The following is a 27,052-nucleotide window of genomic DNA, read 5'->3' as shown; positions in this document are numbered from 1 at the left end:
CTTTTGCTGTAACTCCAAACTTCCACTGCCCATTGCTACATGCAAGTCCTAACGAGTCAGAAAGGGAAATTCTGAAACAAACCTGGTAGGATGGTGCTCACATAGAGGTACCACACTTTCCCTCATGCTCAGTTTTCTATTACTCAGAGCCCAAATGCCACTGTGAATAAATGTGTTTTTTCACTGAATAACTGGGAGGGGGGTGAATGCCATTATGAAGGAACTGACCTCTTTCATCACAATACAACTATTTTTACTGTTTCTGTCACCCAGTTTGGTATTAAACAAAGAGCAGGAGGAAAAAAAGTCTGGGCAAAAGTTGTAAGTTAACTTTTTCCTAAGTTGCAAGTAAAAGGCCTCTGCAAGTATACCAGTCAGGAGATTTCATCAGTTTGGAAAATACTATCTGCCAACTGCAAGATTTAGAAATCAAAGCTATGGAAATTTAGAAACAAAACCAAAACACATTAGTATTCAGATGCCCTGCAGCTATTGTGTGGTATTTCTCAATTAGTCACTGATGTCTCCCTGGGGAGTGGCAGGGGCATGTAGACTCTTACCTCTGGAGACTGTGCGCAGTGCAGTACACAGTGCCCAGGCTGGGCTACTCCACTCATCCTTTCACATTCCAGTCAGCTGGTACACACCCTACACAATTTTCTTTTAAAGCAGCACAGCCCTGCTGAGAATTCTGCTTTGTTACATTGCAGTGCAAGAGCTGTTTTCATCAACTATGTAATCCTTAATTTGAAGAAATGTACATTTGACAGTTCACATTATTCCTTTTTTTTTTTTTTTACTCAAAAATTGATGTCTTGGACAGAACTGCATAACTAGCTTTAGTGGGACTCTGTGCCCTGATAAAATTTAACTCAGAAAGACAGAGGTTGATTTTGGCTGGCTGGCTGCTATGTGATTGCATTATTACAGCAAGCTTCTCTAAATATAAACGCAGTATTTTAAGTTGTTCTCATTATAACTATAATAAGGCTTCAAGGAAAGAGAGAAAAAACTAGTTAACAGAATTGTAGGATGGAGAAAAAGGTTGTACGAGTAGCCTTATATAAGTCTTCAATTTTGTCCTGGCCAGTGACAATACCACTCAGGTTTTGCTTCAGCAGACAAGCATGAAAAAGCAGAGGTCAGAAGGAAATTAAATATGATTATGTGAATTCATTCATCATTACAGTTATTGTAATTGTCATGTTTTCCCCCTTGTTAGGAATAACTGCACAACTCTGTTTACTAGTGATTGCCTTCAGGCAAGCAGCTTTATTCCAGCTTAGTGAATGCTGACAAATCAGAACAGTAACACCACAAAGCAACACCAAACTTATGAGCTTTTTATATAACAGGTATACTCATATACAAGCCACTTTACATGAAGAAGTAACTAAACTTTGATGCAGAGATAGTTTTCTGAGAGACTTACGCAGCTGTCCAACTGACACAAACCCTTCAGAAAAGCAGACTAATGCACACAGAAGAGGAATTGCAACGCTGTGAGCTGAGCTATCTACCACTAACTACATCTGCCTTAGAACAACAGAAAGACTACAGTTCTATAGTACGGGATTGTAGTCTTCCATGTATATCTTCCACACAAAGCTTACTCTTCTCTGCTATGCCTTCATGAATACATGGTCAGCTGCAGCCAGTCTTCAATGGTCATTTTGATCTGTCCATCTCCACCTTGGTCTAGGGACTTGAAGGTCCGGAACATGCTGTCCAGTCGTACCAAGCAGCTAATGAAGTTGTTGAAATCCATGCTACCGTCCTCGTCAGCGTACCTGCGCACGATCACCTGGCAGAGTTGTTCATGCAGGGTGAACCCTGCAGCCTTCAAGGCATCCGGCAGCTGAGCTCTCCCAACAGTGCCTGACTGATCAGTATCATACTGCTTGTATACACATTGCCATTTCTTGATGTTGTTCCACAGATACTTAAACTCTTCAAAGCCCAGTTTGCCATTTGTATCACTGTCCATGACGGCGACCATGCTACGGCATGTGTCTAAGCTGAAGCCATCTGTCTTCAAGTCTTGATGCCTGGAAACGACTTTGTTCAGGATGTCCCTTAGCTCTGTGGCAGACACTTCCATATCATCTCCAGCCAGCTGGACAAAAAGGCAACGAAACCGTCTGATCTCCTCACTCTCATAAGCTTCCACATTCATAAAATGATTGTGAGGAGGTGGAGGTGGCTCTGGATTATACTGAGCTGCGGCTTCACTTATAAGATTGACAAGACCTCCGACAAGTCCTGCAAGATTCCCTCCATGTCCACCTCCTGTTAGAAGACCTCCAAGGCCACGTGCAAGGCTCCCTCCATGACCACTACCACTTCCTCCACTCAGCAAAGCTTTAGCAAGGAACATTGTGAAGATTTTTTGAAGGGAGTTACTCAGAGATCCTGTTCTTCTGTACCTCTCCGAAGTTGTACTGTGTCTGAGCTGGGCGTGGGCACAACACAGCTTATCTGCGTGCTTACGCTTCACCATGTCTGTGCATGTCTCCAGCTGCCAGAGTTATCTCAGGTGTCAGTAGTTTTTGTCAATTGTTGATACATGTCTATTTCTTCTTTTCTTCTCTGCGTAGTTAGCTTTATGTGATTTGAGGAGTCTTTTTAACAGTGAGGCTGAAAAGCCACAGAGCAGAAGTCTGAAAATACCTGTGCTCATAACTGCAGCAATTTGAAAAGAGCCCTGCCACATTAGTGTGACTGTTCCACAGTTATGCTGATCTCCTTAAAGATAAATGCAGCAAAACCTTACTAGAGTCTTGTCTGTTCCTGCAATCTTTTATGCCTTCAACTTTTTAGTGAATTGAGCATTACATTGCTAATTCTAGTCTCTGACGCTGTTGTGCCATATAGGTGAAGTGAGAGGAGCCTTGATCGCCCATAATTATTTTGGTTGCCACACCTGTGCTTCAGGACTCGGACTATATGTTCATAGGAGCCAATGGTCCAAGATGGGGAGGCAAGAATTAAGAAAGGATGAGTACCTAGCTCTGCTAGAGCTTCAATGCATTCAGCAATTAAGGAAATACATTTGACTCCTCTCTATTTTAGAGCTTGTAATACCTTTTTATCTGGAAAAATCCTGAAAAAATTTTGATCGGCATATACAATGCAATGACCTCCCAAGTACAGGTGTACTGCTAAAGCTAACTTCATCAGGAAGAGTGATGCTGACCTGGGAGAGGTCCTATGGTAAGAAACAAACTCCAGTTCATAAGCACTTGCAGTACATGCGGCTTGCAGTGTAGCACATATTGGGTGCCAAGAAGTAAGATGAATTCTATGCTACACTCTAGTCACTGATGTTTCTGGTATGGTCAGAGGGGTGCATCCACAGAGCAATTTTTCTCGTCTTCAGAGAGAAGTAGAAAATTGGAGAGATCACTCATGACTATGGAGGAAAGCCTAAAGGATCACATTAACGCATAGCCTCCTTTATGGCTGGAGATAGGCAAGAGGAGTCCTTATAGTGTCTAACAGCACCCTTCACAAACACAGCAGGAACATACGCTGTAGTCAGCTTCAATCCGCCTTAAATTATCCCCTTAAAACTACATCAGTTAATTAAGCTGTCAGAGTTTACATAAGCTCAAAATCTGGGGTACGCAAAAGGAAACATTCAGCTGTTCCCAGAATGAAGATTATCATCTGATGGTGGTGCAGCTGCTTGGTCCAAGAGATGGCTGTCATCTCACAAGGTGCAAACTGACCAGCTTTTTTCCATCGAAACTTATGAAGGAAACTGTAAGAGTCACCTATCTTGCCTATGGGAATTGCTAACCAAGAAGCATTTACTAAGCTGGTTATAATGAATTAACTATCCTTTTGGAATGTGATTTTAAGAAAAAAAATGTCAACAAGTCAGTTAACCAACTACTCACCCTGTCAAAGAGTAGAAACAGCTCTTTGAGGACATCTGAAATAGGCAGCTTCAAGTACTCCGCAAAGTCCTCAATTCCAATTCTTCCCCCTTTGGAAGCACTTGCAATAGCAGCAAAGGTATCCAACTGCTCTCTGACATGATTCCATTTTAGGCTATGCAAACATGAGGGAGAGGAGATATTTCTATACAGCAGATCTTGGACAGATGGAATTTCAGTAGGAGTTATTACAGTGTTCAAAGATGAAAAACAGCCAAACAGAGCATGCATGTACAGCATTAGAAATGCTGTAGTTCCAACCTGATATTTTATATGAAAACAGCAATTAATACTGCTCCCCTGGGTTATTTATATTAAAAGCAGGCAGTTCCATGCTTCGGTATATCAGACTTCCTTAGAGTAACTTCCCAAACCTAGAATCATCTGTCCAGTTACTAGGCTAGTCTAGCAGAGAGCTTTTCATTACCATGAATTCAAATGTGGTATTATTTTGATGCATTATTCCCTAGGGTGAATATTGCCTTAAAAGAAGGGAATAGATCTCAGCTCTATTAACTAGCTTTCCACCCAAACACTAGTATCACTACAGCCTGAAAAGTATCTTGATCTCTCTGCAGAAATACACCACTGCATCTCAGTAAGAGTAATTAGGATTGCCATGTAACTATTGAAGATTGTCCCAGACAGAGTTCTATAAATGGATATATAGCAAATACGTAAGAAGTCAAGATTTATTGTGCACATACTTCAGATTTGACCACAGCCACGCCAAGTTATTTGATGGAGTTACTGTATGATTAAGTGGTCCTGTCCTCAAATACCACTGTATCCAGGCAGAAAAAGCCAATACCACTAGGGAAACATGGCTGCACAGTACAACTAAGTAAGCCCCTGGCTGAAGTCTGAGTCTGGAAAGAAGTTTTTTTTTTTTTACTTCCTAACACACACTGTCTGTGCATCTCCACAAAAGCAATTTAAATTGGGCACCAAGATTACCATCAGGTGCCTCAAATAGCTACTGCTCTATCTTCCTCACCTTTTGGTGAGATAAGTCCTTAAAAGATTAGAAAAATGCATTTTTCCTCTTGTAACACTGCCCACAAAAATTAGTTGGGATTAGTTTGTACTGAGGTTTTCCTCATCTCTGATGTCCATATAGTTTATGAATTTAAGTTGTGTACATAAGCACACTACGTCACACATGGCCAAGTCATTTGTCAGGTAACGTATCCTTTTACAGGTAGCCATCAACACCTGTATCACTGCAGTAATTATGCTTCCAACAGCTAAACTTCCCTTACTTGAGTTTCTTGCTAATTTTGGTGAACTCCACCAGCCCAGCTTCCATGGGTAAAGTCAGCTGTCCTGCTGAAATCATCAGTCTGCAGTCTTCAAAAGTGTGATCAGTGACTGGCACATTCAAAGCACTGGAACAAAATTAAGGAAAAAGAAACATTTCTTATATTTCTTATATTAAATTTCTTATATTAAAATTGCTTTTAGTTGACTGTTTGCCTTCTCTGTCTGTTTGGCTTTTATGCTAATATACAGAAGAAATTAATTCTTGCACTGCTGCAAGTAGGAAAAAGCAATACATACCATTTTGTGAAACTGTGAAACAATACTGTGAAATTATGTTATGGCAGCGTCATGATGTTTTAAGATTTACAGTCTTGTAAATGCAGCCCAGTAACCTTGGAGAACAAATCACTCGCTTATTCTTGCCAAGCAAATATGGGAGCAATTTATTCCAGCTTTCCATGAATTGAACATACTATGTTCTAATGTAAGACAGCCTTCTTTATGGTCCATGTAAAAACAATCAGGGTGTTTTAGTATATGAATTTGACACCTCTTAGCGAAAATCTAGAGCAATTCCTATAAAAAATACCTGGGACTTAACTAAATTTTACTTTATGGCCGAGATATATATGGAATTGCTGGATATAAAAGAAAAGTTCTCAAAGATTTTTATTCATGACGGATTACATACCTTGCCATAGTTTGCCGGACTCTGTTGGCAAAAAGAATGGGATCATTCTTTTCTTCCTCAGTAGGAACATGAACAGGCAGAAACTGAAAGAGATGAGTTATCCAATCAATTCTGTAGTCACCACTTTATTAGCAACATGGATAATTTCTTGTTATTGTTTGGAAAGGGGGAAAAAGAGGAGCTAAAAAATGAGCCATGCAATGAAGGAACTGAACGCTAGAGGTCTCAACCGCCTTAGAAAACTCTCAGGCTCTTCTACCCTAGCCATGCAAATAAGATTTGGGTCAAATCTGCCTCTTAAAGATTGGTAGAAGCTGCTTTAATATGAAAAATCAAACCCCCAAAGAAAGGAAGTATAACAAATGCATACTTAGTTAGAAAGTTAAATACTACATTTGTAAGAATGTGAGTCTGAAATACTGAACGCTCCTTTTCAAAGATTCTTTATAAGTCATGTTATATACTGGAATAGTGTATGTAAGATTTATTATGTTTTTAAGTACATACTGCAGTCCCACCTCATACCTGTTAATTGTATTTGTCAGCACATGACTGATGAGTTTCCTGTAAGTTCTTCCTCCATGATAAAAATGTTAAGGAATCTTAGTTCTGAGTTGTAAGTAGAGTACTAACTGGATACAAATACTGTAAAATTTTGGAACTCCGAGCAGAGAGTAAAAAACCCCAGCAAAACAACCCCATCTCCTCCAAAACCTTGAAAACACCCCAGATATCTAAACTGCAACATATTTACTGATAAGGATTTACTCAATGCTACTAAAAATGTACTACAGATGAATTATTATCTAACATGGCACGAATTAGCATCCGTTTGTTTGCAAAATAGTGTGTGTGTATGAGTGTTTTGTTCTTTCCACTTCAGTCTACAGTGTTTACTTGCAGCTCTGTTTACCATGCCTTTTCTCAGTTATGGTTATCATTTATCTTGGTTCTGCTACTCCCCACCCTGCAATCTTGCCCTTAAATCCTAGAATACAGCAATTCTAGAATAAGTATAAGGTGTTGCTCATGGTTTGCTGGAAGGCACAGTTGCTAATTATGTGCCAATATGTTTCTTCAGTTACATTGAGTTGCTGGTGATGCACTAATATAGCAGTAACTGCCCATATAAATGCTGTCCATCCTGAAGAGCCTTTTAGTCTTTGTTTTGAAGGAATGCTGCCTCTCTGATTAAAAACAGTATGTTTATGGAATAGGTTTTCTGTCAAATAGCCATAACAATTTTCTGTTTATGGCTAAAAGTTTTCTCCCCTGCAAGGACAGCAGGGGTCTAGCTGTTCACGTGAAGGTTTGAGATATTCCTTCTATAAGCAGTTGCAAACTCTGTTGAAGTCTGACATGTCCCTGCTTATACAACTCCCCTTCAGAAGCCATGTAACCCTTAAATCGAGGAAGCACAGGCACACTGTACAGATGCAGAAAGCTGTGTCATCACTAGGCGTGATGAAGTAATAACTCTGAGAGGTTTATCTATGCAAACATGGGGCATGGTCTTCTAAGTGGTCATTACATCATTTGAGGCTGAGGTCTTGCTCAGACAGCAACCTGAATTTCTGGTAGGTTAAATACCACCTCTGTCCCCTTCAAAAAACCCACCTACAATTATTCACAAAACTGGTTTACCAGAAACCATGTCTGGAGATGGAGAATTTGGTTTCTTGGCCTCCTGAGGTGGCATGCATGATCTCACATATAGCCAGCTGCTTATCTGGTGAAGACTAGTAGGTATACCTTCCCTGTCAGATTGCAGTCCTGTTAGAAAATTCTTCACAGCTCTTTCAGTAGGAAAAATACTTCTCTGATCTGCTTTTGACCTTCTTACAGAATTTGCCAAATGCTGTAGCTTTTGCAGTCCTAAAACTCACTGCCAGGTTCACTGTTTAATCTTCAGTATCCAGTTTGTTAGAATATGAGTAGACACATACGCACATACTCCCTCGGACTACAGGAGTACGTCACTGTTCATGCACAGTAGGTAGAGGCAGCACAAGACTGACTGGAGTGGAGAGGCTACTTCCTTGCAGTATGGGACAGCAACAGAAATGTGCGCTCCTAAAAGGAGTAGTCCGATTCCCTCCTTCCCCAAACAATTCTGCCCCTTCTCTTTTTAGAAATGGAAGGACTTTTGCATTGATGCTAAGAAATTAGTTCCACTTTGGGGACACATGCTGCTGTGAAAGCTGCATGTTTTTTTATGTTTCAGTTTAATCTTTCAGAACACGAGATTCATTTTCTAACAGGCAAGTTTGAGTTCTGTTCTGAAGTAGGGGAAAATAAACCTTCTACTAGAAGGGCTACATTAACTATTTCTTGCTCCCACATATATAAATTACACAGATATGTCCTTCTGCACAAAATCATTAGGAGAATTGACTCTTTAGTACACCTTCTATAAATATGTCTACTGCACGTACTATACAGTAACAAGGTGCTCCCTTGAAAACGAATTTGTTTCACAACAAACACCATATTGCTAATTGCTAGTAGTAGCAACACAGGTTTTATTCACAAAGCTTTGCACAACTTTGCTGAATTCTGTGTTTTGCAAATAAACAGCAAAACCTGTCTGAAATTCTCCCATTCTTCAGGTCCCTAAACAAACTTAGTCCACACTGACAATCCTTTGTGGTTTGGTAAGGAATGTGAAGTACAACACTTAAACTGATGGCACCTCAGTTACATGGCTCCTCACTACTGTGTTTTGAATGTTGGCTCTTTGACAGGGAGCAGCTGGACTAAGTGTAGAGATACAAAGAAGTGTGTATGTTGTTTCAGTTGTCATTCATCTGCCTTTGTGCTGTGCAGCTGATTTTAATGATCAAGGGAAGAGGTTTGTTATACAAAGCTCAGCTTTCTCCCCAGTGCCAGTACTAGTGTCCTTAAGTAAGCTCTTCATTGCAGAAAACATTTTAGAGTTCAGTCTGGGAAGATGGTGAGGAAGACATGGATGCTTTGAAGGGAGAAGGGAAATGAGAAGGTGCGTTAAAGAGAGAAGTTGTTACCTTTAACAGAACATACTAGAATTCTTAGTTTTAACATCTGTAAAATGCACGTGGTGATAACGCTTTAAAACTAAAGGCATTCCTGACAGCTTTCTTCCAGGAACTCATCAGATTAAGTGATGCATAGAAATGGACAACAAATATAAATATATTACCACAATTCTGTTCTTGTTTCTGAGACATTTGTTTATTGTTCACTAACAGTGACAAATAATGTGAATAAATTGGTTGCTTTATCTTAGTAAAAAAATATTGTTAATTCTTACCTCAACTTCTACTCTTGTGAAGAGCTGACACACCGTCATTAGGCACAGCTCTTTTCTGCAGGCAAGAAAGAAAGAGGAAGAATAATACATTTTACTTACTTAAAAAACAAAGTATTTGCATGTCAGTAGACGAAACTTTTAAAAGCATTGACAAAAACACAGCCAATACTGGGTAAGGTTTTCAAGTACCTTGCAGTGAAGTTCCCTGAAATGTTGCTTTCAACATTTTTTTCTACAGTGCTTCTGTGTACATCTGCTACTTGCTCACTGGGCAGGCAATTTATTTTCTGTTGTTGTGCGTATTAACAATACTGTACAGTTCTTTGGCCAGCAAAACGTATACGTTACTTTTTCTTTAAAGAGGTGAATACATCCTGGATTTTAAAGCCTGAAGAGTTTTGATTCTGAGAAGTAGCTTTACTTTATCTTTTATTCTCTCATCTGCAAAATGGGACCAGTAACTTCCTTCTGCAGAACTGAAGCAAGCATTTGTTAGTATTCGCTAGCCTTTTTGCAAATTATAGTGTTGCAAAAAATAGTGTTTACATGAATGTATTAATGAAGTGTCAGTATGTTCAGGACCTTCAGCATTTTAAGAAAAAGTCATAAATTTTAGTATCAGCAGGTAGGGGGAGGAAGAAACTGGGAAGAGGATAAGCATAATCACTTCCCCTCTTGAATTGCTCTTTTCACTGTGATTTTTAAGGAGAAACAGACATTTGCTCTTTACTTTAAATCAGGTAAATTACAGTAGAAAACCCTCAAGCAATCTTTCTTCTCCTTTTGTTTTGGACAAAATAAAAAGAGAGAAGGAAAAGGCAGAAGAACTAAGGGATACTTTCTACTTTCTGCAGCAATCCATTCTGAACGCCTGATTTTTTTAAATATTATGTGTTACGTACCTATGTTATATGTTATACATTAGGTTTTCCTCCCAGTAAGGCACAAAAATAATAAAGAAGTAGTAAGTGAAAGCTGGGGTTTCAGGAGATTTCTGAGGAGGAGACTGGTACCATCCCATCCTGGCCGCAATATTCACGAAGTTTCACAAAAAGCATGACAATTCTGCACTTCGTGAACTGAAGGTTTGTGTGGGGGATGGTCTTCTCCCAGTTCCAGTTATTTTTGTTAAGAATCTCTAGATTCTACCCCATCCATCTCTTGTCTTCCCATGATTTTGCCAAGCTGTTCCTTTCGTCTTCTCAGAGGTTTCAGTTTGAGCCTTCATCATCCAGCCACCAGGCTTAAAGCAGTTCTCAATTTTTAGTGAATGGGCAGCCTCCTCCTTTCCACAGGAATACCTCTGATATGATTTATTTATTCACCTAATCTTACACCATCTTTCATAACTGAAGATGTAGCTCCTCTTCAATCTGCCAGCATAAATCCTTCATAGGGGAAATCTGTAGTATGCTACTGAATTTGCAATATTCATTACTCTCAGTATGCTGATAACTGTAAAAGCAGTAATGAAAACAGCAAAAAATTCTTGGGAAACTAAATGAGATGGACATTTTCATCTAGGTCAGCTTTCATAATGTCCATTCTACAGGTATGCAGATGCTAGGATTAACTAATGATAGCTTAAAAGGCACTTATGATCCGCTCCACTTGTTCAGACATGCTTCAAAATTAGTTGCCTTAAAAATTTTAGTCACTTAGTAAATCAGTACTATGGTACTTAGATACACTACATATTCCACATGAAAATATGGCATATGGATTCTGCAAATCCACATTAATGTATGTTTATAAGGTGGAAAGTATTTTCAGTGCAGCTGTAAATGCTTTTTAATACTTTAATAAAATATTTTGGCATATTAGAACGCCACCTGCATTGAGAAATAAACAGAGATCCATTGCCTAAATGGTTTGCTGAAATTTTTGTCATTATTTCAATGTCAGATACTATATATAGTCTCTTCCCTAGGCTCTCAGGACAATTGCTTTTGTTGGCTTGGGCCAAAATAAAAATCTGAAGAAGAATCCCTGTTACAACAGGAGAAGATGGGGAAAAGTCATACTTGTTTTGCTCATCTTCATTTACTTCAAATGAGGAATGAATAAACAGAAGGGATAATTTTTTCTTGTGTGTATACCATGTAGGAAATGGTAAACGTCTATGGGTTTTGATGACTATGATTGCTCCCCAAAGAAAAAGAACTTAAAATCTTTCTTCTGCTCTAGTGTAATGTGCAAAACAGGAGAAACTTAAACAAAACAGTGGCAGAGCTGGAAATAACGCTTCGCCATTTGCAAACCCTTTCTCTAGCCATTCTGACTGCATGACAGCGTTATCCCCAAGTATTTCTCCCGCATAAAAACAGATCTAGAAAAGCATGTGTCTTGGCTGAGCTGAATCTGTTTGGTGGACTGTTTAGGAATGGAGGGAAAAAATTCTATACACACTGAAAATTAGGATTAAGCAACTTACAATGAATAGCCCTGCCACGTCCAGGTCACAGTATCCTAAGGAAAAAAAAACAAAAAACCACAGAAATATATGACAAAACTAGATTAAAGTTAGAGAGCAGATATGTTACAATATAAAACAGGCACAAGTTTAGTAAAAGCAGATGATGGTTTTAAGTCCTGTAGTGAAAACAAAAAAAAGGTGTCAAGACAACTAGGATCCCTTGCTTTAAAATTCTGGAAATAAGCATGGCAGACTTTTGATAATATCAAAAATTGGGAATAAAGTTTATATAGTTTTTTAGATATTTTAAATCATTCATTCTGATCCAAAAAACAGAAGTAGGAAAAAAATAATCTAATAAGACTTTCCCAGAAGACTTCACCAGTCCCTTTAGAAAGGCACCCTCAAAAATATATTTCATTTAGTTTTTAAGGACATTTCTGAATAGGTAATTCACCATGCTTTTTCTTTGCTTTTTTCTTATTCTATGTTTATTACTTCCTATGTATGATTTTTACAATGTATACTGCAGATCCTTAATCCCTGTCAGTGAAATGTGATACCAAACCCCTTTAGTGGTTCACTGCTTTGAAATTGATCTGTAAAAGGATTTTACAAAGGCAACTTTCTAAATAACAACAACAACAATAACAATCACTTGTTTTTAATCTTAAAAACCATTAGGAATGAACAGTTTGGTCTTTGGATTTGCTGGACGGCCAGATAATAATAATAATACCAATAAAAAAATAAGGTTAACAAGCTGCTAGACTCATGTCCCAGCATTACACGTCAGTGAAGCAGAGCCATACGTCTGTACCCCTATACTTGGCAGAAAGTGTAAACGTTTACTTGGCAAAAAAAGGGAAAGTTGCACGAGAAGAACCCTCTGCAAAGCTGCCCTCCTGAGGTCCCTGAAGGAGGGGGTGTTGGAGGCGCTGCATGGCTCAGCTTTGCTTTTGTGCACAAACTTTGCAAGCCCCTTTGCAGTGACAGTATTTTGAGCTGAAACAAAAAGTGATGACTAGTAGGGAAGTGGTGTACATTTTAGACTTCAAAGTGCAGGCTCTGTGGCTTTGCAGGAAGTTTCTAACTTCCGCTGCAATACTTTCCCGTGCTCCCTCTTAAAATACAGCTAAGAAGCCCAGCAGTAAGTTCTTAACAATCAGAACAGCAACTACACCATGGTGACACTTGGGAAGCCCAGCTGCTTCCAGGAGCTCTCCAGTGCTAAAGCTCGGGATAGTAACAGTGATTCTTCAGTGACAGTGACAATGACAAAATTCTTCTGTGACAATGCAAAATATTCATCGTAGGTGCCGTTTAAGTTAGGATTTTGACTTCTGCATTACTAGTTAGTGATAGAAGAATGTTCTGCTTACCAGCTTGTTGGGGTATCGGAGCAACACAGGTTGTACAGGGACTCGTGGAACAAAGGCACCTGCCACCACAAATTAGAATTGATTGTAAAGGCTAAGCTTAATACAGCAGTTGGGAGTTTTCAGTGATTCACGTAAGACATGGTATCTGGAAGGAGCAATTTTGAAAAAGGCAAAAAGAATGGGAAGTGTTCTTTTTGCTGTGGGGTTTGTTTTGGGTTTTTTTGAAATCAGCAGCGTGACTAGCAAGATGTCAGGACAGAAAATGGTTTAGGAGAAAGCTGTCTAAGATTCCTGGTGTGTTCAGGGCCATCACAAGGAGAGGAGGAGGAAGAGGAGGAAAGAGAGTGGATTCAAACTGGCCAAAGGGATATTCCATATCATGTAACGTCATGCCCAGTATGTGAACTGGGAGGAGCTGGCTGGGCGAGGGAAGCAGCAGTTGCAGCTTGAGGACCAGCAGTGTTGGTTGGCAGATGGTGAGTGGTTGTATTGTTTGTGTTTCTGTTTTTTTCCCCTTTTTCTTTTAATTATATTAAATATACACCTCCTGGTGTGTTCAAACTCATTTTCTGTGTATTATCTCCCCATTGACTGACATTCATTTCAAGGGATGAGATGCTTACAAGGCTACTGAGTGTCTCCTGAACCCTTCTTTTTCTGATCATCTTCATAAGTGATATGGATCTGAGCATCTAGTACTGGTTCTGTAACTTTGCTACCCAAGACACTGTACAACAGTAAGAAATGAGAGCAACATGGCTTTAACTGAAGTGCACAGCAATCCAGTGATCAGTGATGCTATCGAGTACCTTTCTGTGTTGGTCTGCCTTGCTAAGCACTACACAAAGAGATTTCATAACTTAGTTGCTAAATCTTGCATGGCAAAACGTACAGAAATCTAAGATGGGATGACTGCAAGTTGAGCTAAAAGACCATCATAAGTAGCATGTATTTTGGTAGTTCATCTTACAGTTATCAGTCAAGTTCCTGGGTAAGTAAACTGGATTAAAACTGTACCCATAAAAAAACCCCAGCCAATGAAGAGTATACATCACAGATATTTTGCATCCTACAAAATACCAAAAATCAGAAAAGTAAGCTGACTAGTACAAAATAGTGGGTTTAATGCCACTTAAACTTCAATGATGTAAGACATTACTACAGCGCTGTTGTGGATGACGTACCTGCAGAAGTATAGGCCTTACTAGAACTACCAAAGTAATATTTCACACATTATTTTTCAACAACAATGCAACAAAATCTCTCACCTTGTTTAAATGTGATCAGGCAAGATCGGTTTGTGCAGGTGCCTTCTGGGAAAATCAGTATCTTGGATTTAAAGAGAAAGAAATACATATATACACATGCATTTCATAAAAAGATTATACTTCAGCATCAGTTACATAAAAGCTGACTTTCTATGCAAGCTGTGACATGTTACACTGTATCACAGGAATATCATTACTGTTTCAAAAGGAAAGGAACAAGTAAATGAAGGATGCTTACAGTAATATTAACCTGTTGACCTGATAATCTTGATTTGGAAAAAGCTTTTTAAGAGAGGAGTTCTGGGGAAATGCCTTTATCAGTTCAGAAATATGGTACAAAAGCCTTTAAGTGTTTCAGTTGACATATTTAGTGTTGGTAATGATATCAGAATTGTTCCTCTGTTTGCAGCTCCTTACTGAACTCCTGGGTGTATAAACATCAAGAGTCTGGGCTGACATGAAGTGCATAAGGTACTTGAGCCTTTGCAGGCACTGATGCTATCAACATGAGTCGAGATGCCAGCTGTGATGAGAAGATCACAGCTTGAGGGGTAGCAGCAAAAGGCAGAGAGACTATGTATATCTGTGACGCAGAGCTCTGAAGGCACTAGACACCACTACATAGCCTCTGAACCTGAATGACTCAGGCGCACCAAACACCCAGAAGGTTTCTGAATTAGTGTCTGAAAGATACTAGGTTAGATGTGCAGTGAGCTGCAATGTGTCACATCAAATCCAGCTCCCTATAGGATACACAGAAGCTTTATGTTTCTCATATCACCACAGGATGATAAGCAGCATTAAAAAAAAAAAACCCTCAGCACAAGAACAGGTCTCGATCAAAAGAATGTTCAGGGTGTGCTCCCACTTCAGTCCAAATGAACAGGTCAAGGCTAGATGAAAGAGGGCATCACTGGGTCATACCCAAGTGAGACAGGCTGTTCTAGGATCACAGAGACAGCTGCACATACCGATTTACAGCTTGACTATGCATTCTGTAATCAGAAATTGTTTGCTGGTGCTATGGATGCAAAAATGGGTATGTTTCTGCTTAGCCTATGTCATAAGCCCCAGGAAACATATTAGTGACTGACCAAAGAGTAAGTAATCATTCCCTCCTTCCCCTTTGTTTTGGTACAGGGTTAGGAGAAGCACTAATCAGAACATCATGCTGTTAATGAGCACAAGTGCTGCCCAGCCTCCTGGGTTTTGGTTTTAGACAGAGGGAATGGGGAATCCAGCTACTCCTTCTTTTCTGTTGTGTTGAGAGAATGTAGCCCAGGCACTGTGAAGAGGATATAACACACATCAGCTTGTGGTCAAAAAAAAACAAAAAAAAAAAGAGAGAGAGTAGGAGGAAGGTGTGGCCAGGGCACAGGACTAGGAATCACCCAGTGACACTCCCAAGCAATGCTGCTGACTCAGTCTTGTTGATTCCCAGATTACTTGACTCATACACTATTTATGCCGCAATATAGATCTAGCTTTTATCCCAAGTACAGAATTGGTGTAAGGCCCCCTTTCCTCCCCAATGCTGTTTTCAGCAGAGATTGGGTCTACGAGGGCTTTGCTGAAATCACTTCATAACAGTTCAGCAAATCATAAGCATCAGGGTAGTCTGTAAGCACAGTATTACAAAAAAAGCCTTCCTAGCTTTGACATATGTGTATTTAAAATCCTCCATATAATTGATAAAATGAAAAAAATAACAGAGGCTCTAAAAGTATTTATGGCAGCTTAGAAAAACGCATTTATGAGTCAGATTAAAGCAGTCTAAATACTAACTAAAAAGCTTTTTATAAGGTGCTTGCTAAATAAAAATGATCTAGGAAATGTCTAAATAATGCCATTTAAAAAAAAAGTGGCAAGAGTTGGTCTTCCCTCACGATGAGAAGCAGTTACACTCAAATGTTCTGTTTCTAGGGACTATTCAGAGAGCAGAGCAGTGCATTCAGGTCTAGCTGCTGTAGAGATACCTGCTCTTGAAGTCTGTATTTTCACTAGCCTCTTTTAATTTTCCTCAAGAGCCACTCATTGGAACAAAAGTGAAGGAGAAGGTAACTCCTCAATCATTTAGGAGGCAGCAAACTGAACAGATCTTGTGATTTTAGCTACTTAACCAGTCACTTCTTTTGAGTTTTCCATTTTTTTAAGCAAATTAATCCTTAAGAAAACAAGAACTATTTAAAAACACAAAGCATGAATTTATACATAAAACCACACAGGATATCTTTGAAGGTCTTATATCACTGACTGTACGTGTCCAGCAGCATGGCAGTGATACTGTATTTGTCGGCAACATCAGAACACAGTTAATGCAACAGAAGAAATCGGAGAAGCACTGCCAAATGAGATGTTAGTAGGTTCAAAGCTGTTCCAGGTGTTTCTCCTTGCAAAGGATGCAATTTCCATCCCAGCCCTCTGCCTGTTGTAAGAGCAGCAGAGTTGCTGCCTCAACGTGTTCCTCCCTCCAGAGCAACCCCTGCTCCATTAGTTCTTCAGGTTGGAAAGCTGTCCAAGGCCTAGAAGTGCAACAGCAGCTTGCTGCTGAGGAATGACTATGGAAACAGTGCGCAGAATCAGTTACTATTGCTTCCATGTTAAAATCTTACCACAATTCAGACTAATCTGAAAGTCTTGGGTTTACTGCATTATTAACCTAAAGATTGAACTGAGTTTCACCTCAGCTATTCTTCACATGTGCAACTGATGTTGTCAGCTTAAGTACTGTTCATGCTGGAGCTTGGACAGCCCAGGTTACTCATCTCATGAACTGCTCATCCCTGAACTGTTGCACATGCAGCTCTGTGATAGCTTCTCGCACATTAGTTTGCTTGAGAATACTGATTCACTTATATCAATCCAAGTCATCTGCTACACTGAAAACAGCATGTTAAGACTTAAATAGGGAGAAGAGAAAGCCAGGAACATATGCACTTTGGAACAGCAATTGGTACTGGCTGGATTTTAACTAACCCATTTGTCATGCAAAACTTTTTGGGTACCAGCCTCTCATCTTCCTTTCCTAAACCAGTCATATACCTGAGAGCTGACTTACCTTCATACTTCAACAGAATCCTATTCAGCTGGGCACTTGCGATATTATGAAGCACAGTGAATATGGAATATGAATACACAATGGATCAGTAGTAGTGTATTTATTACCTGCGGCCACTGGCCTCTTGATAGTGCCCGCTTAGTTATCTCAGTGACAGTATTCTTTCGTGAATCAGGGTCTTGACGAGAAACTGATACAGGCTGAAGGGAATTTAAAATTGCTGTGAAAGAGATAAAAAATTTTATTTGTCTTACACTAGTGCTTAGAAAACACATGGGTACAAGGCTCCCTTGCAGCAAAAAAATTGTTACTCTCATACTAGGAGAGTCTGCACAAACAGCTTTCAGACTAAATAGATGACTATTATTATTCGCCTCATTCTGCAAAACAGGAAGTAAGACATAGAAGATACATCTACACTGCCAGCTGAGGAGCTTTACAGTAGGTATAAACATGCCAAATTCATCCAAACACTTTCTGCTAATATTGCTGTTACCTTTCACTGAGCGTTTCCACACAATTATAAGGAAAAGACGTGATCGGGTCTCTGCTCATGAGCCACACCCAGGCCTAACTCATGCAGGCTGTAATCAGCAAGTAGTTTGAGCATATGCTAAAGAACTAAGACGTCCCTTTTCAGTTACAAAGCATACACAGCTCGTGTGTAAATGACAGGAAAAAACCCCCTCATTTTGTCAGAAGTCTACATCAGAACGTGTGGACCTATTGAGATGTGATGAGAAAATTGGGGAAGAATTATCTTCTGTGTCCCACTCCTGTGCTTTTAAGAGAAGGTCAATATATTATCAGTCAGTTTATTTCCTACTAGACACTTTTCTGTGTTGCCTGCTGAGTTTAGTTTTGGGTTAATGTTGGCTTATTCTTTTAAGAGTCCTATAGAGACAAGAGACATACAGCGAGCAGAAAGTCTACAGCTGATTCTAGTAATAATGCAAACAGGAATTCTTTTTGTGCCAAAAAGAGGAGAAAATAATAGAAGTCATCTGGTAAGTCATCTGATCCTTTCCATTCTCAGCATTTGCTTTTTGAGTAACTTCTCTTTTATTCTTTCCTGGTTTGACTCCCATTAAAAAAATCCGTAACAGTGCCTGCAAGTTGCAACTTATAAATAGGGTATTTTCCAGACTGCTGTAGTTTGGGTCTGTTTTGAAATAATCTTCACTAATCCATGTTCTACATTTGTGGGCCACACTGTTAAAAAGCAGCAGTCGAACAGATTTCTCAAGCTACCTACTGGGAGAACTTTAAGAGAAAGCCTCTAGCCCGACCAGTTACGAAACATGCTTTCAGTATAAAGCAAATTTAAAGTGATGTTATATTTCATCTGTGAAAAGAAACAGCATAATTTCAGAAAGCTAACTTGTCCTAGGGATTTCACTGGAGATAATCTGTCAATATCTTTGGAACCTAAGGATTTAAAAAAGTTTGCCCTTAAATCACTTTCAGAGATCAGATTTTTGGCCTCACATCAAATTGCTGAGTTCTAAGATTTTATTTTTTCATGAATACTTACTGCCAAATACTGGAGTTGACAGGTTCTCTGCTCTAGTCACTATTGATGGCATTCCAGTTAGGGCAGAAATAATGGCATCAAAAAAGCTTGAATGAGGAGCTGCAACAAAGATTGGGGCTTCCAGTAGACTTGCTATTTTCCCTTTTACTTTAACTTGGAAACCCATTACGAAGAACAAGGTACGAGTTAGGCATGAGAGGGTTGTCTGGATCATCCTCCTTGTAAAGAGAAACACAAAAATATCATCCATCTTACAGTCAGAATTTCTTTTGTACTTTAAACCAGAAGCCTATGAAAGATTTCCTAGTTCTCACCGGCACTGGGGCCAGGCACAGGGTAGCAATACTACTCAACAGGAGAGTGTAGGGCTAAAGGGGAAGTAGGGAAAGGAACATCACCTTTTCATGTTGAAACCAGATTATAATTTTAATGATAAGGCAACGTACAGCATCTTACTAAGCCCTGCTCCAAGGTACGCTATTTCTCTTGCTGTATCTTGTAGCACTGTAGCATAACAATAATGCAAGGGGAGGGTGGGTAATTAGCAGATTCAGTGTTCTTCTTGTAAGAACTTCTTTAACTCTGATACTGTTCTTTTACTACCAGTCTTAGCAAGTAAGATTAAAAGACAATGTTCCCTTACTGGAACAGGGGTCATGTTCCTTTCATGGGATCTCCATAATCTCTCAGCCTTGTGAGAATTCACTTCCTGCATCTCCTCCATCTGCGAGCAGCTGCAGTGCATTGCAACTTGAAGGCAATGTCACTACTCTGAGGTCAGAGGCTGGGCAACTGAAACCCAGAACCCACAGAGGCAGCTGTAAAATACTCCGTTCAAGGGCAACATAGCTAAGAGAGGAGCTGTCAAAGCTAATTTTCTCATAAATTATAGCATAGAGGGAATGACAAAGGCTACACAGAAACTCAGCCTACATAATATTACTAAGTACTTTTCTTAATGACTTTCTTTTCCTAAATATTCCTATCAGAATTACTACTAAAATAAGTCCTGCCTTACAAATAGTCTACAGATTTTTATCAGATTTGGTTTAGCCTCAAGAAAACTAAAAATCTACCTATTTAAAAAGCTCCCTTATAACTGGAATACATTATAAACAAATCCATATTGTTGTAAAACACACTCATCAAAAAATTGCTTCACCTAAATGGGTAAAACTAAGATTTCATTGAGGACTCCTCTTTAATCAAAAGGAGGAAAGGAGTGAGAGGGGGAAATAAAAAGCTTTAGACACTGGCTTTGTGTTATTTAAAAAAACAAGCACAGAGTTTTCACAAATATTTTACCTTCTCCATCCTTGAAGTGGCACAGATCCTTTTCCATGGTGACGGAAAGTTGCAATTGATGCAAACAGCCATGCTAGCAGTAAAATGAATGCAATGCATATGGCACGGAGGGGGAGCAAAATAATCCCCTGAAGAACAGTCTAGAAAAAAAGAGGAGAAAAATCTTAAGAAATCATATCAACAGGAATGACACAGATATCTGTGTAGTTATAGTATATGGACTTTAAAATACTAACATTATTGCTATGTGTTTTAGTAAGGAAAGCATTAGTGATTCCAGTGTTCATATGGGGAAGTCAGTCATTCAAAGCATTTCTTTGTTCTTCACTTCTGGGTTCCCATTTCAGGCAGGACTGGAATATCTGAGTATTTGAGTTTCTGGCTTGGATGTTGTTAGACAGAGAGGGTAAACAGTTTGCTGGTTTTAGTTTATACTTAGACTTGGTATGCAGCATACAACCAGCTCAAATGAGTCTGCCCAGCTAATAGATATCTCCAATACAGAGTCTTCTGTAACTAGCTGCCTGTCTAGAAGCCAAGTGGGACTGTTAAGATGACAAAATTGTACTCTTGCCCTTTCAAAACAACAAATCTTGTGTCAAGTCACTTGCAGCTGTTGCTGCAAGTGATCCTCACTGCTACTGCTTGGAGTAGTGCACACGCAACACAGCTTTATCTCCCCTAGTTGGTACTTAAGCAAAATGGAGTTTTTGGTAAAAGTGAACCTGCGGTTTAAGGCAAAGGCTCAGACCTTACAGTGCTGTGCAGCTGCTGTAGGAGCTCTTGTCTTGTTGCCTTTGGAAGTGGTTGGCTCACTGCCCGCAGTAAACACAGAGCAGAACCCTTCTGATTACGAAGATTAACTTGTTGCCTCCTGTTTGAAGCATTTTGGATATTAACCTCTGTGCTAGGACCTCCTTGAATTTTTCAGAATAAATTCAGAAAGCTAAGTTCCCTTTCTTCCCCACAATCAGGAAACTGTTCTTATCTTCCTTTAACTTGACGCAAAAGAAACTATTGAGAGAGTTGTGCTACGGTCACAGCCAGCCAAGCTAAGAAGCCTGGTATAAAACAGATCCAAGGCAACACTGTGGTTCATAGCTTCTTCAGTTCTTCATATGCATTTGTAAAAGGAGTATGGAGAAGGAGAAACACTAATGTGCCCTGGTTGCAAGTAATCCTCAAATATCTTCCCTAAGGAATTTTTAGTTTGCATTTTTTTGTGCACAGCTCCAGGAAACAGGTGCATTGGCACAAGGTTGTTAACAGGCAGCTGTGATACTGGGCAGGGCAGGAAGAAAATCTTAATTATTTCACCCCCGTAAGTTAGGTTAGAAACTATATCCTGAAGGTTGGCTTTATGGTGCAACGCTATGCAGATTGAGCAAGCTCAGGTCTGGGAGGCAGGTGAGCTGTGTTAGCATGCGGAAGTCATAGCCTAGCATTCCTGGTAAACTAGTAAATGGTTCAACTCCTTTCAGCACCTAATCCAGCTCAGCTACCACTCACTGAGGAGGATCAGCTCTGTGCACATACATCTGCACAAGACAATACACACCTAAGCAGAATTCTAACAGTGACTATTTCTCTTGATTTGGGCTGTTTCTAAAAGTCCCTCAAAACTTAGCATGGGAGTGCATCAGTGGTCACAGACTGACAGCTTCACCAGCTCAGAAGTATGGTGGAAGTTACTAAAGGATATTTATGCTTATGCTTGTGAGCTTACTATTTTTTATGCTGTACTATTTTAAGAAAATCAACATCTGAATAACAGCGTTCCTCTCTCAAAATCAGCCTTTCTAGTCAGCTCTTTAGCAATGACTACTTACTGTACAGGAAAAGCAAGGCTTTTAATAATAACTAAGTTTTACAAAATAGTTTGCACCATATATGCTTGAGCTATGACTGTTAAACAACACAATGGATTTTCATGTATCTCTTTTCTTCAGAAAGGAACAAATATTTGTAGTATATTTGGCTTCTATGCAAAGTAAGCACCTTTGCATATTACCTATCTGATTCTTCAAAACAGTAGGTTAGTTCCAACTGTCCTTTCATCAACATGGTCCTTTTCCTCCCCACCAAATTCCTTCCATCTTCACATAATTTCCTCTTACTTTCCTCTTACCAGTATTCAGGAGAGGCTCTGGCCTCTGGCTCTAAACCCTGTGATACTGATGAGGATTAACAGGAATTTTAGGCCTTCAGGACTCAGTTCTGTGTTACAAAAGACACAGTGACGACACACCAAACATGATCATGGATACACAGTGTAAATTAGGATAAGGATGAGAAGCAGGTACATGGTGTTGCTGCTCGTGTTCTGTAAGCACTGCCACGTAACATGTCTCCAGGAGAGATGTGAACATTCAGACATGACTCTTTCCTTCTTGAAGCATACAAGGTCTTTTTATATAAAAGTTGTATATAGCTAGCTATGGTATTTTGACCATAATCTCATGGACAACAGGAAAAGGACTGCTCTGGATCCAGAAATGGATTCAGTAGCTGGGTATGAAAGATTTGGTCCTGGAGATCTATTGCTCCCACTCTCTTTGGTGCCAGTTGTGGTGAATCTGAAAATTCAGGAAGCAAGCTAAACCAACCAAGACTCCTTGCTTGCCTCCCAAAATCAGATGTGTCTTTTCTTCTCCATATGTGTCCTCTTGTATTACCATCCATAGCCCCAGTTCAACATTCCAGCTGCATTCAATTATGCAGAATGGGCAGCGTAACCATATGTCAGTGTGTTTTGACTTAAAATAACTTTTTTCCTTGTGAAAAAAGGAAGAATATTTATGCACTGACCTACAATTAAAAATAAAGGATGCAATAGCAAAAGCAAAATGATCCTTTCCTCAAAACTTTAATAAATTCATTAATCTATTTTAGGCAGATGCGCAGGTGGTACTGATTTGCTGATGCAAGCTATTGGCTTTCTAGGTCACTGTGTAATGAGGCAGTTGATTTCTGCTTCATCAGCTGCAGAGTAGGGTAAGAAAAGGACAGAAAAGAGAAAGGTCAAGGTAGGCCAGAAAATAAAAGGTATCCTATATCTTTTCATACTGAAGAAAATACAGGTTCAAAGTTTAGTAACTACTAAGTAGGATCAGAGCCACTCCACCTTCTGTAACCAGTAATCGCAGAGTTATTCTCAGTCATCCAAAGAACCTTCTCCCACATTTAGAATCACCCCCATACTTTGTATTTAAGGGATCTGCAACAACTGCGTGGCCTGTCACTGCCGTAGCTGCAGACACCTGCAAGAGTCCGTGCTGTTCAGGTCAGACTCCCACAGCCAACTGACCTTTAAGCAGTACATGGGATCACACTCCCATCGATGTCAGGAGCTGGGGAAGGGGGAAAGCTCGTCTATCAGAAAGCCACAGAACCCAGTTTGAAATTTTGCTCAACTTCAGCTGCTGACAAGTTATCTAGGAAGCAGCAGAAGAGCAGGCTGGGGACCAGAATGAAGCCCAGCTCCAACTGAACTCCCCTGACATCTGAAACTGTGAGCAGATGAACTGGCTCCCAAAACAGTACATGCCTAGCAAGACAGGGTGTTCCATGAGCACCCAGAGTATATCACAGCTCTATGCCAGGCAGTCTAGCTTAAAAATATCTTGCTTTTAGCGTGCCAGTTGTGCCATTACATAGTTCACCATTACATAAATCCATGGAGCATCTCTTCTCAATAAAGGAAAATCTAGTCATGACTTAACTAGTATTTGTGCTTTGCAGTGCAGCTCAGAAGTTGAGAGGGCAGGTGAGCAATCAGGATGAACAGAACTGAAACTACAAAAGGAAAAAATCCCAGCAATGGCTTGCTGCCAGCTTCAGTCAGAGGATGGAAACCAGAAGTATCTGAACAACTGTTTTAAACTCTCATTTGGCACATGCAGATGTTCAGCACAGCACAACTGATCCTTGTTTTGCACATTCTAAAGAAAGACAAACATCTCATTGGCTAGTAAACTATTAGCAATACAAGGGCTGGCAAAAAATTGTAAAATCTTCTCACTCTGCTTATCAGTCTGGCTACAGCCTATTTTTATATTTGAAGGTGAATGAAATGCAAACAGCTAGCCTGTGTCACTTTCAAGCTCCATTCATCAGGAGACAGCAGCAGCCTTTACATTCAAGGAGTTCACCAACATATGAAAATCCAGCTTTGGGCTCCCAAAGAGGGTTTTGAAATGCTATCTGTTTTTATCAGTGTATGTTAAAGGAATAGTATAGAATAGGGGGAATATAATAAAACAATCCTTTAACATGCAAGAATGGAGATACGCTACACTTGATTTAAATGGACGGAGAAGGGACACTTCCCGTGTTTGAAGTTTATAGTAAAGCTCTCTGGTAAGGCTCCAATTCCCAGCTGATCCGATACACAGGGCTGGGCAAAGAGGAGCAAATGTTTACAGGATAAAGCAGACAGTAAGAAGTATCCTGGTCTCTATGCCTATAGGGGAAAAAGAACAGAGGGGAGCAACACACAATAAAAAAAGGTTGTCTTTTTTGCATCTTTCTGCTTTAAAATTCTGTGACTACTGCAATTTTGCTTCAAAGCTTGCTAGTACTGGGCCCTGACCCAGCCAGGTGCTTTTCCTTCCAGGTGCATTGTGGAGTTATGTATGGAGTGTATCTTGCTTTAAGACATACCATGGTTTGCATACCTTCCTCCTGAAGGAAAAAAGGAGGATATATTTTTTTTGTATCTGAAATGGTAATTGTAGCTTAAAATTGCAAGCTTTTGAAAGTAGTCTGTGCATCCTCTACAAAGAACAGTCAGCACAGAAAGCTATTCATTTCTCAAATCTCATTAAGAATCTGGTTTCTTTACCTTGGGTTCATGCCTGCAGCTACTGATTCAGATGCACTTGAAATGTGTTTCAGGCTGCTAGTAAAACATAGGGCAAAAAAGGATCTGAAATTGCTTTCCAGGTTTCTCACATTTCCTCCACCCAGTTACCTTCAGGGCAAACATTGTTTCTAACTTGAAGAGCTATATGAAACATAAAATATTTAGTTGCACGTCAGTCACAGATATTTATAACAATCAGCAGAAAACTTGAGGAAATGCTCTAAGTTCACCTACACACCGACATCCTTGTCCTCACTGAATTGTCAGTTCATATTTGGCTCATCAGCTCAATCTGTAAGAGAATGTTTTTAAAAATCAAAGCCCAGAAATGTTTCCTTTCTTAATTTGTAAAAGTACCCTCTAAGTCTTATGTGTACACAAGCTTGTACCCAGCTGTCATGGGACAGCATTCAGCTCAGAAACCTAATTCAGTTCACCCAGTGACACCAGACAGTAACCCAGTGAAACTGGGGATACCTTTTTTGTTGTCCACACTGCAATATGGAAACAAGAGATTAACTCCCCCCTCCCGGCTTAAAAACAGCCTAAAGTGACTTAAGCATCTGAAACAAGATTACTGAAAAAAGTTATTTTATATTTTAGCGTATCATATCAGAGAGAAGTTACCAACATCTGCACTCTAAAGCTGAGGCGCTTGACACGATGGATACAGGGACAGTGCTTCATTCTTGAAATTCAAACATGATGCAAAACACGGAGTCCAGCAGGACTCCTATTTCCTCTAGGACTAACGTGTTATCTGTAACGAGCATGCAAAACCTTTTAAAAAAACTTGTTACAGCTCAAAAAGCCCGTGTGCGTGTGTGTGCATGAGTGTGCAGGGGAAGCATGCAGTTTGCGGACTCTGAGGAGCAATGGCTTGCAGAACTTCATGTCAAAATACAGTGACTTTTTTTTTTTTTTTTTTTTTTTTACACTGAACCCCTATTGCGTCTTTGCTTTGGCCATTTGCATAACTTGCCCATTTTCTGCTCTCTACCGCTAGACTAGATCAGGAAGCAAACTACGCCGTACTTGGGAAGAAAGTCTTCGTACTAGATGCTTTTCCCTGGAGAAGATAAGAGCCGTAGATGTTCGCTTGAGTGCCGGGAGCGCTACTGTCCCCTCGGTGCCGGGCACCGGGCTGCGCCGGCGGGGCCGCGGCGGCCGCCCGTGCCCCGCTCGCACCGGGGAACCAGCCGTCCCGCCGGAGCCAGCGCCGGCTACACACGGCGCCTGCTCGCGCAGCGGCAGTCTCCCATCGCGAGGGGGTCTTTGACCTTCCCACCGCATCGGTGACGATCCCTTGGTTCGGACGGGGACGGTAACGCGGGTTTAGACAAGTCGGCAGAACCAGCGTGGGCTGGGGGTGACGGCGTCCCCCGCCGCGCTGATGCGCCTCCGAACACCGGGCGGCCCGGGCCCCGGCCCCGGCCCCGGCCCGCCAGGCAGGACGCGCCCGGCGCCCTCTCACTCCCGCTCCGCCAGCCTTACCCGCAGCTTGTCCCCGGCGCTCAGGCGCCCCGGGTGGACGAAGGGGTTGCGGACGGTGGGCGGGCAGAAGGACTGCTGCCTGGGCAGCGGTAGCACCCGCGGCGCCATGCTCCCGCTGCCTCCGCCGCGGGCAATTGCGCATGAGCCGCCGGGGGGGCCGTGGCACCCCTGCCCTGCCCTGCCCTGCCCTGCCCGGCCCGCCTCGGGGAGCCCCGCCTCGGGGCAGGCTGCCTCAGGGCAGGTGTGGGCGGGCCCGGCTGGCCCCGGTCGTCCTCGGCTGTCTGCTGAGGAGAGGGTGCTGAGGCGGGCGCTGCCAGGCGGAGACCCCGGGGAGGCGCTGGGGATCCCGCCCGCCGCCACGGCCGGGCAGCCCCGGCGCCCCGCCCGCCCTCTCCTTCCCCTCCGCGGCTGCTCCGCGCTGGCGGTACTCATGTTCGCCTCCTACAAACGCCACAGCGCCGGTGGCGGAGGCGATGTTCGCTGTGTGTTATCGCAGTGGGGTTGTTCATAAGGACTGACTGCTCAGGATCAGCGCGGTCTGTTATCT

General features: G+C 41.0%; 2 protein-coding genes across 2 annotated transcripts in view; both read right to left on the bottom strand.

The window, feature by feature from the left end:
- The window catches only part of LPCAT2 (lysophosphatidylcholine acyltransferase 2), a 33,776-nt gene extending 6,945 nt beyond the window's left edge, over positions 1 to 26,831 (bottom strand). The window contains exons 1-11 of the mRNA XM_075101631.1: positions 26,506 to 26,831; positions 20,148 to 20,287; positions 18,843 to 19,060; positions 17,416 to 17,528; positions 14,251 to 14,311; positions 12,983 to 13,041; positions 11,619 to 11,653; positions 9,185 to 9,239; positions 5,896 to 5,978; positions 5,204 to 5,329; positions 3,903 to 4,056 (exon numbers count right to left, since the gene is read on the bottom strand). Of these exons, the coding sequence (XP_074957732.1) occupies positions 3,903 to 4,056; positions 5,204 to 5,329; positions 5,896 to 5,978; positions 9,185 to 9,239; positions 11,619 to 11,653; positions 12,983 to 13,041; positions 14,251 to 14,311; positions 17,416 to 17,528; positions 18,843 to 19,060; positions 20,148 to 20,287; positions 26,506 to 26,613 (1,152 nt within the window). The 5' untranslated portion in view covers positions 26,614 to 26,831. The remainder of the gene's footprint in view (positions 1 to 3,902; positions 4,057 to 5,203; positions 5,330 to 5,895; positions 5,979 to 9,184; positions 9,240 to 11,618; positions 11,654 to 12,982; positions 13,042 to 14,250; positions 14,312 to 17,415; positions 17,529 to 18,842; positions 19,061 to 20,147; positions 20,288 to 26,505) is intronic.
- On the bottom strand, positions 805 to 3,847 carry CAPNS2 (calpain small subunit 2). Its single transcript, XM_075101632.1, has one exon. The coding sequence runs from the start codon at positions 2,498 to 2,500 to the stop codon at positions 1,631 to 1,633; it is 870 nt and encodes a 289-aa protein (XP_074957733.1). The 5' UTR covers positions 2,501 to 3,847; the 3' UTR covers positions 805 to 1,630.
- Positions 26,832 to 27,052: the final 221 nt, after the last annotated feature.

The sequence above is a fragment of the Phalacrocorax aristotelis genome, chromosome 8, assembly GCF_949628215.1.
Source record: "Phalacrocorax aristotelis chromosome 8, bGulAri2.1, whole genome shotgun sequence".
NCBI lineage: Eukaryota > Metazoa > Chordata > Aves > Suliformes > Phalacrocoracidae > Phalacrocorax > Phalacrocorax aristotelis.
Note: the sequence above shows the minus strand (reverse complement) of the source record. Positions and strands in the feature narration are given on the sequence as shown.

Coding starts and splice junctions, on each gene's coding strand:
- CAPNS2 (XM_075101632.1), bottom strand. CDS start 2,500: ATGGTGAAGCGTAAGCACGCAGATAAGCTGTGTTGTGCCCACGCCCAG.